General features: G+C 36.6%; 1 protein-coding gene across 5 annotated transcripts in view; it reads right to left on the bottom strand.

Annotated features, from left to right (window-relative positions):
• IFT81 (intraflagellar transport 81) overlaps window positions 1–11,499 on the bottom strand; it is a 68,341-nt gene that overhangs the window by 48,614 nt on the left and 8,228 nt on the right. For all 5 annotated transcript variants that reach the window (XM_054082202.1, XM_054082203.1, XM_054082204.1 and 2 more), the window contains 4 exons: window positions 11,262–11,346; window positions 4,079–4,242; window positions 3,100–3,195; window positions 949–1,095 (listed from right to left, as the gene is read on the bottom strand). In XM_054082202.1, the coding sequence (XP_053938177.1) occupies window positions 949–1,095; window positions 3,100–3,195; window positions 4,079–4,242; window positions 11,262–11,346 (492 nt within the window). The remainder of the gene's footprint in view (window positions 1–948; window positions 1,096–3,099; window positions 3,196–4,078; window positions 4,243–11,261; window positions 11,347–11,499) is intronic.

The raw sequence follows: 11,499 nt of genomic DNA, 5'->3' as shown, positions 1-11,499 counted from the left end.
GCAAAGAGTGTTACTCTTGATAAGTGATGGCAGTGCAAATGAAGACAACACGTAAAGGAATGAAAAGATATACGAAGTCATAGAATTATACAGCTTTTCTAAACTGAGAAAAATGATCTTCTTAAGAAAAGTCTATTCATTTTGCTGACAAACCCCCACCCAGCTGCAGCAGCCTTATCCTTCGCAAACTTTTGAAGAAAAAGCTGCTTTCATAAGTACAGCCTCAAATATAACTGTGCCAGAGCTATGCTGGTTGTGCTACTGGAAGTCTGGATGGCAGATAAACTTCAGGAGGTGCTGGGAACTTTTTTAAGTAAGAATTTTTATGGGTAATAAATACAACAGGTCTAGCTGCATTTCTGAAATCTGCTGGCACTGTTTTATGATCACATAGAGAACACAGTAACGCAGATTTTTATTATACATCAAATAATAAAATCAATCCACATGACTTATCACTTGAACTCCTAATTCCTTCATTAATCTTGCTGGCTTTTCTAGCTATTTAGCATCACACACCACTGTGATGATACCGACATTGTTTTGTCTGAGTTTGGAACATTAAGACAGCCCAACATTAAGTGCTCATATACCTTGGAATCTATTAGGTACAATGTGAATAACTGATATTAATAACTTGACAATAGCTACAATATTGGAAAGCATCTGAAGACACTGGACACTACTGTACTATCTGCACATTTTAATAAAAGAAGTCTTCAAATACGTTCATTTTCTAATTTGATGACAAAAAATGTGCATAAAAAAACAGAGGCCAATCTATTGCACTGCTGAGGCCAAGTAGTTTGACAACATGCTATGAAAATGGATAAGATACTGTAGAAGCAGTTCCTGCAATCTAAAGTCAAAAGGAAATTGTGAGTTAACAAGAATTGATCCACCTCCTACAAATTTCCCCTTCCTTATTTCCACTGCTACATTGCATACCTCATCTCCCTTCAGGACTTCAGAGCCTTCCAGCTCCTGGGCCTGGCTGGTCTTCTGCAGCATCTGCCTCTCAGTGCTGGACATCTCTTCCTTTGCAGCCTGGAGCTCTTCTGCCTTGGCTTCCTTTTTCCGGGAAATTATAGATGCCTGCACAATTATTAAAAATGTATACAGATAAGTAAAGTGAAAATTGCCTCATTTAATCATTAGTAAAATGTAATCCATCAAATTTCAGGCTTTGCACCACTGAAACCACATTTCAACTGTCAAACTGATTTTCATTAGGAAATGCGAGTATATCTCTTTGCAAAGGAAAAAAAAGCATCGATTACGCATTATATGCAGTGGGTTAAACCACAGCCTCATTGAGGCTGATTGCAGACTCCTAACTTTCATCAGTGTGGCTGAGATTTCAACCATACCCTTCTTCCCCAAATTCATGTTGATATATTTCACATTTTAGATTTACATTTCTTCACCTCATTTTTTTCGTTTTCATTGAAGAAAAAGGTTAGCATTTTACCTGCTCTACTTCTTCTATTCAGCCTCTTTTTGTGCCTATGTAAGATACACCAACATGGCTCAATTGGAAAGTTATCCAAGACTTCACAAATGTCATAATACAGATTTTTATAACTCCAGCCTACTCCAACCTACAGAAATATGTTATACTAACAGCAGAACCAAGCCACTAAATCTTGGCAAATAGCTACAAGACGATGAATAAAGCAATATAGTACAGAAATAGTATAGATTACAGATATTTTTTTTTAGTCTAGAAGATAAAGCACTTATTAAATATTCTTATTTGTCTAAAACATTATTTTTTAGCACCTAACATCTGACCAGAAGTTAACAGATTTGGGAACATAAGTACATTAGTTCAGGGAGAATAAAAGGATTTTTATCTCACCAAAGTATACTATTTAAAAACATTTTAAAATAACACAGCACATTAATTTAGATGCAGGCACATGAAATTGGAGGCACCATTGGTTTCTTCACATGAAAGGGAAAATTTCAGAAAAAATGAAGCAAAATACATGCTGGGTTTCTCACACTAGGTTAAAAAGATCAGGTTTATTTCTAAACATATCTATCTAACAGAACTCTGCTGGGGTAGAATCTCCACTCTTTGCTTTGTGAGACATCTGCAGTGACAAACTGTGGTACAATACATACGATTATTTTATGAAACAGAAGCCAGGCCCTAGCAGAACAAAGCGAAGACCGCTACATGCTTTGATCTCACAGCAGCAACCTGAACTCTTGGAGTGGGTCCTCCCTGGAACATAATTACATCCCAAGCCAGTTGGCTTTTGGTACCAGTGTACTTTGCAGCAGGCTCTTCTTTGGGGAGGAAGAGCATCTCTCACAAAACAAAACAGTGCGCTTCATATTGCCTGTGTGATTGAACTGCAGTATACATTTTATCACAATATTTTTCCTCCCACTGATAGATTTGACTTAAGCCTTTTTATTTTTGAAACCGTCACCGTAAGCATCATCGTGAAAATCTTCAATAAATTTAGCAGTGGTACAGGTTGCCCAGAAAAGAAACCAGTCACATTTCTGCATAAGCTCTGAAAATCTCAGAGTTCATAAATCCTTCTGATAATTTGTGAATTTACTAAGACTAGAACAGACAGCTTATTATATAGTGAGGCTATTTCACAGCCTCAGGATGAAAAAAAAAAAAAATCAAAAAATACCCTCTTAACAGGTCTAACAGGAAAAATAGCATGTGGTCACACACCAGCAAGGGATATAACTCAAAGCAAGCCTTGCTTACAGGTCTGACTGCAGCAGCCAGCCCACACGCTGCCTTTTAAGAATCTGTCCACAGCTGGAGCTTTACCAAAACAGCTCCTCCAAAACCATCCTTCCAGAATTGCTGATATAGCTGAAGGGCAACACCTAACAGCCTAAGAACAGTAGTCAGTACAAACACACTAGCATGACCTAGAGCGATTGTTTGACTCAGCCCTAAACATACATAAGTTCCAAAGCTATTTATTTTCTTTTTGCCCTCCATTATTATGTATTTCTACTGACTTATGTTAAACAAATAAAAGAAAAAAACGCTGTATGTAGAACAGGGATTGAAATTGCTCTACTGCTTCTGCTTAAAAGATGTTTGCTGCTTCTTACCTGTTGGCGATACATGGAAAATTTACTATCAATTGGCTCATACTTCATCATTCTTTTCTCAATAAGCTGATTGATTTGTGCGTTTACTTCATTTATCTGCAAGACAAAGAAGAAAACTAAGGAAAGGGAGTTTTATTTCTTCATCTTCTCCAAGAATTAAATGCTTTGCAAATCAGATTTACAATCCAGCTAGTTCCATTTTTAAAACAGAAACAGACCCAAAAAACTCAATGAGTCATTAAGTATTGGCCAGGAAGAGGCTATGTTTTTGGATTTCCAGTTCTGTGCCTTTATGATAAGACAGAAGCACAACATTGGCCCTGAAAATGCGGTAAATTGGTGTATGTGGAGAGAAAATGCATGGGAATCGCTACAGACAGAAAGACTGATGTTGTCACATACTGTGTGAAAAATGTAATTTTATAAGTATTAACTAAAATTCCTTTTCTTCCAACCATTTACCAGAAGTTTCAAGGGGAGCAAGTGAAGACTAAGTGATATCAAGTTTCATCACTACCTGGAAGACTCATAGACCATCATATTCCTGCTTTATGGAACCTTCTCATTACTGCCACACAATGCATTTGTTTGTCTATAGTCTCAAATAATTGATCTTCATTCTAGCTGAAGCTTTACTGCATCTACACCAGCATACTGATTCCAGCTTTTCCAGTCCTGACTTAATGCTAGGACTCTCGTCAGCCACGGGAACCACAGCCCTAGCACCCTTCCTTTAATTCTCTGCTAATGAGATGAGTGCTGATAAGCGAGCAGTGTAAATATGTGCTGAAATCCAATGAAGTCAAAACATAATGCAGGTCCGGTGCTGGCCATACATTTTCTTCTCATGCACAACTGAAGGGATGTTCCTTTGGAAATGCAATATTTTCTGAAAGTTATAAAGTAAGGATAAAAAAACTACAATATACAAGAACCTTTGCCTATGCTATGAACACAAGCGTGACCTTGGTCACTTTACCTTGATTTCAAGTACGCTGAGATCAGACTGACTCATAGCTGGCTCTGCAACCACCTTCTGCAAGAAATATACTGAATTCTTCTTACTTTCAAGCTCTCTAGGTATTTTTTCAGTAGCCAGGTACGAATTGAAATTTATCTCCTCTTCTAGTTTCTTCATTAAACCTTAAAAACAAATTAAATCAGTGTGTCTCTACAAAAAATAATGTAGCAGATAATTAAGTTGGATTTCACCAACACATTAAGGTATTTAGCATCAGATTACAATAACCACAGCATAACATTTGAGTCTTCTTTTCAACACTCGAAGAAACAGGTAGTTACTTGATTAAGATTTTTAACCTGGATGTTAAACAATACAATATGCATCATTGTTCACCTGCATCTCTAACACACAACCATTAACTCCATGATAGATTCTTTTTACCAATAAACAAGTAAAACCATTACCTGGGGCTCTAGCAGAATCAGATGCAAAATTCACCATGCAGCACTGATACAGAATGCCACTAATCCCACATAATATCAAGATATTGGATTCTATGTTACTTCTTTTGTGTTATGAATTACATTCTTCTGAAATGTTCAAGTTAAGAGCCAGACTTTGGTTGGTTATGCACGTGCAAGGTGAGGAGCAGCAAAGCATGACACAGCTGTGCTGCCTTGTTCAGAGATTTCTGGAAGCTTGGGACTCCCCTGGCTGGAGCAGAGGAGCAAGTATCCTGAAGCTGGTCCTACTCACAAACTGCTTAAATCATTTTTTCATGTGAATTACTTCATCCATAGAGAGAAATTATCTCATGCGTAGATTTGTTATATTCTTGGAAATGCTCCCTTAAAATAAAACTTTAACCTAGCATCTGAAAAGGCTTTAAAATGAGCAGAATTGAATGTATGCCTACTTTGAGGGTCTTTTACATCCCTGGAACGCTTACAAATTGCCTCTCTGTAACTAGCAGACTATTTTTCTTTTAAGAACAAGTGTTTAATCTCGGGACAGTATATAAACTGAGAGCGCTGAAAAAAATAATAAAATAGAAAAAACAGGAACAAATTGCTGAGTAACATCATAAATTCTGTTGGGAAAAGAAACCACATTTATAAGTTTTGCTCTACACAAGCCTGATGCACACTTTGCGTTACTGTGCTTATGATGACTTGGCTCTTGTTAGGAATAGTAATTTAGCCTCCTTAACAGACAATTTATAAACTCAGGTACGTTCAGATAAGAACATTACACAGCTAGAAAAATGCAGCAGAATAAAATCAAGCAGCTATTTACATAGCATTACACCTGCTGACAACAGGCAGTTTAGTGCAATTACTCCTCTGAAACAGCGGTGCCAAGGACTACAGTTAAGATTTGGTAGCTACATGTCAGGTGGGAACAGGGATTTCAGAATATTTTTTAGTCATCTAGAAAATGAAAAGTAAGTATTCTAGGAACTTTTTAAGCTACTTGCTAGAGTTGGGTTTTCGAGGGGAGAGGAGCGTTGTCTCTGTATCTGGGAGAATATGGAATTGCCATGAAATGCCAGGAAAAATAAGAAAATCACTGTCTGTGTCTCTTTCACATACTGTACGAGCCGAGAAATGCTGGAGTACAGAGAAAAATAGCACAGCTGCTGCTGCTGAAACAGAGATGGGAAAGCATTTAGGTGAAAGCAGAGTTTTCGGTTCTCAGGCTAAGAATCCTCTGACCAGATCACTGACTGAGCAAAGGAGAGAGTCAGAATGAAGTGAAATATAAGCCTAAGAAAAGGGGCCCCCATGATTCCGCCACTGTTTACCCCTAGAAATGCCATACTGGTAGATCTTCCTCACTCTCTGCTCCCAGCTCAGACCAAAAGGAAAGCTACTTGACTTAACTGCCAGAGAGGAAATAAGCCACAAGTTCTTGAGAAAGCCTCAAGAACTACAAGAAAGAAAACAGATGCTAGGGAAAGCAATGTTGCTAAGAGTCAAGTCAACAAAACCTAAAAACGAGTGGGAATTCCTCTTTTCCAGTAGTTTAGTTTGATTTCTGTGTTTATGAAAAGTAACACTACCACATGACCTTTTTGCCTTTGTGGATATGTCATTTATCTTGTGCAAAACAAACGGCATCAATACTGGGTTTGGAATGCTAAGCAGAGTTATTCTAGGGATTCAATAGCTACTATGTACTTGGCACTATAGCTACACCTTGAGAAACACGCTTCAACTTACTGAGAGAAAATCCCCACTTCTATGTTCCAGAAGAACTTGATTCCAGTCCTTCTTAGCCCAGGACAGAGCTGGGCAGGAGGGACGACATGTTAATGTCTCACCAGGAATCTGCCACCTCTGCAAATGCCACAAAGCTTCCCATGTACACTGTGAGCTCCATTATCACCTCAGAAGTGACTAGAAACACAACTCAGGGTTTGATATTGATAACCAAGTTCTTTGATGTGGAAATCAAAGTGATAGCAATTAAAATATAAATATTGAATATCAGCATCATTCAATTTAATCAAACTAATTTCTTGTTTTGCTCTTAGCAGCAAAAAAATCTGCATCTATAGTCTACATTTTATTCCTTGTACTACTCCAGTTTTCTTATAAAAATGTTCATGCCTAAATAATTTGTTGTAGGTACACTAAACTCAGGGAATAATTATGTCTACACAATTGCTTTCATTGGCTTCACAGGGTACAACCTTGGTCACTACTGAGACTTATTTCCCGGATAACCTCTGAGCTACTACCAGCTTCTTTTAAACATTGACCAGTTCTGCATCGTGTGCACGCTGGATGGAGCAACAAGCCATGAAAGGAGTTAAAACTTGATGGGTAAAGACATGATGAGGTCAACATCCCTCATGACTAATGTAGTTTCTTTCCTAAGTACTTTGGATATATTTTTCCTCCTATACAATTCAACATATGGAGAAGTAACTACTGAAGAGCTATTCTTGCCACATAACAAACCCTTCAAACACACCAAATAGGGCAGCTCTTATACATTCTTTTTTCCAGTGAAAAATGTTGTTTTTTCAAATTCCCAGGCTAGAGGAAAGAAAAGCAAGCATACTTTAAATCTTTCCATTACACATATAAATTCTGTTTTTAATGTTTTAACATTGACTTATGGTTACAAAATCTACATACGTAAGCTGCACAGAGTCTGGCTCTGTGCCCTAAGGTTATTTTAACAAGGTTCTGCCAACCACGTATTTGCATGTGAAGAGCTATTAAGAGCAACTCCTCATGTTTTCCATTCAGATTTTTTTATTATTATTATTACAAAGTGAGGTATGGGAGAAAGATTTTCTTACTGCTTGCTCAGTCATGTAGGGAAGAGGCAAGTTTCCCTGCATAATTCTGTTAATGGAGCTAAAACTTGATTCAGATTGTGCTCAGATTTCTTCTACTTCTCCTACTTCTTTCCCCTCTACAGGCTAACAACTGCGCATCCAACACCAAAACCATTTGCAGCAATAACTGATTTTTTTAAAAATGAGGTGAAAAAAGGAGCCCACATTTTCTAGACTATCTGCCAACAATTTGTTATATATCACATAGGATGGCCATGACAAAAGCAAGTTTAGAACAGATTTCCACGTGGCATTCACTTACATCACAGCCTTTACTTTCCTTTCTGCAATCATCTTCAATAAGAGAGCACTGAAACTACTGCATCCACAGCTTCCAATAATAGCACTTCCAATTTCTCTGTATTAAACAGAGGCCTGGGCATGCAAACACTCTTCCTTCCTCCTTATTCAGTCATTTCCCCCATCTTTCACCTGACAATTTTACCTTTGATCTTTTGCTATTTTCTTTCAGGTATCATTTAAATACTAAACAAAAAGAAAGCCACACACCGATTTCTGCATGTCCCAATTCAAAATACATCTACACATCTACTCGGTAAGGATTCCTTGATTAATTTCCTTTCTAAAATTTTCAATTTCCTTTTAGGCCTTTTAACAGAGGTCATGTTGAATAACAGCATCCTAAATTTTTATTGTACGTCAAGCATTCAGAAAGATGCAGAATAGACATAGCAATTCCTCTTTGACTGAAGAGTCTTGAAGTTTTCTGTGCTCTAAATCTATTACTGTATATTGACTTAATGAAGTATATTACACATATCACTGTTTATCAACAACAATCACCTTAACACATTCTTTTAATTAGTATTTAAGCTAGTTATCCACTTCTTCGCATTTCTGCCAATAAAGTGAACAATAACGTTCTGTAAAATGGAAGGAGATTTTCAGTAATTCAGTTTGCTTCTTGGCATTAACAATTGCGTTTGTGCCAACAGGGATATTCAAAGCAAAAAGATGGTAATCTTGCTGAGAAAGCATAAGCTAGGTTATTCAAACTAGTGGTCAATATTAATAAAAACACTTTCATATCCACAGCAACAACAACAGAAACTGAAAATTCATGTTACTTAGTGCTACCAGCAGCAACAGCCACTTTGTAGTCAAGCAACAGCTACTGAGTAGTTAATAAACAGGGAAGGAGTGTAGTGTGGAAACTAGTGTGATCAATTTTAGTCAACAAAACATCTCATAACAATCAGCTGTTTTTTCATTATACAATACAATGTCTTCTAATTATGTCTAAGAGTTAAGAACCTTCTAACCATAAGCTGTATTTTCTGGCACAGCTAAGGCAGACCGATGCTAATTGCATGTCAATGATACTCATGAATATGTGCTAGTTGCATTCCTTAAAGAGTTACTTTACATTTCTTTAAATTAAATCTAAATTAATTATAAGATGAAGTAGTCAAAGCAACATGCATCCATAAGACAAACCAAAAAGCACGTTAACAACTTCCAGCATTTTATCTTGCTTTGGAAGTAAAACCACCTGAAGTATTAAAAATGGAAGAGAATTATTTTAAAGGAAAGTATCTGACTTCCACACCTACCAACCAGCTGTAGAATTGTCAGCACACAAGCTACACTGTTCCAAGTAGGCAGCCACGGTACTGAACTGCAGCCAAAAGGAATTTTTAAAATGAAATAATTTGTGCTAACTGTAGACCAACAAAGCTTTTAAAATAAATGGAATCCTATTCAGTGTACTGTGGTCACCTAATTTCAATTATTTAAAAAACACAGTTGGCATTCTGCAGTTGTGACTACAGGCAGTGTCTTTGTAACTACTATAGGGAAAAGCAATTACAAAGCTAAGTCCCGAAGTCTTTGGGCAAAATTTCAACACAAGTGTTCTTAAGTAATGACTCCCAACTTTTCCTTTGGAACATCTAAACACTTTTTTCCCCCCTGCAAGTGGGACTTAAGATAAGGAAATTAACTATGTTAACTTTATCTTTATTTTCATCTCAACGATTAAATGACATCTTTACTGGCTTTTTATTATGTTACCTTTGCTTCTGTGTCCTGAACCCATCAAGTTTCCACTGGCCTTAAAAGAACCCCAGGAACCAAAATAGAAATGTTGACACAGCTTTGCTGTATAAACTCTCTGATAGGTACTGCCAAAATGGAATAGTTATAAAATCCACTGCAGGTCCCTCTGAATAAAGAAGATAGTTCAGATACTCTTTTAGTTCCATTTGTGGTTCAGTGGCTGATGAGCATCGTAAAAAAATTAAAGTAAAATTATGAAGTAATAACAATGCAACGTGGTGGTGACTGAAAAATGTTCTCTAACTCAAAACAGCTGCCAAAGCAGTTATGTGCTGCAATTAGAATACTAAATGTACTTGAAAGAATAGGACAAGTATTTACTTTACTAAGTTTAAATCAATAAATAGTCAGTTTTTACTATTTTGTAAGTGATTTATACATATAATAAAAATAATTCCATTGCATATTTTTTACCACAGCAATTTAGAATGCAACCGGAAAAGCCCTGTGAAAAGGACAATTCTAAGTCTTATATGTTCATGTTAATTTACATACAGTAAACCAAACCTCTATCAGACCTGTGATGTGTTATTAATAACCAAGTGCAAGAGAAACTGGAAGGGGTTGAGCGATTCGTTAAAGATCAAGCACATCGAAAACACCGAACACACAACTGACTCCCAGTTTAATTGTCAAACTACCAGGCTAATCATTGTTATATTTCCTTCAAAGTGATTAAATCATCAGAAACCTAGAGGTTTGTAAAAATTGTAGCCTTCGGACATAGTTATTTATGCATTTACATAAAAACTGCAATTCCTTTCCACCTGCTATCTTTATAAATGATCAGAGTACTCACTCCTCAAGTGGTGTAACTTATTTTACTTAGGTTATTTGCAGACTGAGATATCACTGAAAACAAGAAGCAAACTTGCTATTACTAACGTAACACAGCAACACACCATCAGCTACAGTCGTATCATAAGAACCAAGTATTTTCCTATGTGAACAACGTACATTCATATCTAAACATATAGGCATTAATATATAGCCATATCTAGTATTGATAAACATAATCATATGTAAAAGTTCGTGTGCGTGTAACTCATGATCTACAAAAGAGCTTAACTGAGAAGTAGATTTATTTTTGATATGATTTTAATTATGTCAGTGGCAGCTGAGGCAACCAAGTATCTTGAATGAGGTGTTCAAAACTTGCAGAGTCAAGCCTCTTTCCTTGAAAGGTACATAAATATTTCATACAAAAGTACAAAACAAAATTGTATTACAATATCAAACAGGCCTTAAAGCTTTTCGAATAAATATTTTATAGAAGGTAACTAGAAAAATAAGTTTATACCGAATAAAACCTAGTATTGAATGTATTTATACATCCACTGAGATAATTACAAACGTGAAGGACACAAAACCTTCCTAAATCAGAAGTGTCTTTTCTAGGGAGTTCTGATTTTTCCACTCCTTTGTCATTCCAGCTGTTATTTTCTTGCAGAGTATTATGGTTAGTATCCAGAATTTAATCGTTCAAAGATTTTTAAAAAGCAGACCTCAAAAATGCAACTGACACCCCCTTGTGATTGTCCCCCTGGCTTTTTGTGTGAAGGCATATTCAGGCTTAGGATCTCCAGCATGTGCCTCTACAACACAAGTTATTTCTTTCTTTAGACTCTCTCAAGTTCCTATATGCTTTTCTGGCATCACCACAGTACTGACAGCCACCCAGTTTTGATTTAATTTCTAATGGAGAAGTGTAACCTCCCAGAAGTTTAAAGATTACTTGAACATTTTAAAAGATTAAAGATTACTTACTTTCAGGTTTTGAATCCGCTACTGCATGATGCATCTCTTTCAGCTGGAGCTGGGCTCTTTGCAGTCTCTGCTCTGCATGGAATAACTTTTGAGAGAGAATTCGACACGTGTAAGCTCATTCCTTTGAAATGCATATTCGAATAACTAAAACGAAAGAGTATCAAAAAGAAGCCCAAATATAAAAGATGGTAGCTATAAGCATCTGGTGATTATCTGTTTCACAAGAGAATGTGCCAAA

Source organism: Cuculus canorus, chromosome 17 (genome assembly GCF_017976375.1).
Source record: "Cuculus canorus isolate bCucCan1 chromosome 17, bCucCan1.pri, whole genome shotgun sequence".
Classification (NCBI taxonomy): domain Eukaryota; kingdom Metazoa; phylum Chordata; class Aves; order Cuculiformes; family Cuculidae; genus Cuculus; species Cuculus canorus.
The sequence above is the reverse complement of the archived record's forward strand: the minus strand, read 5'-3'. Positions and strand labels throughout refer to the sequence as shown.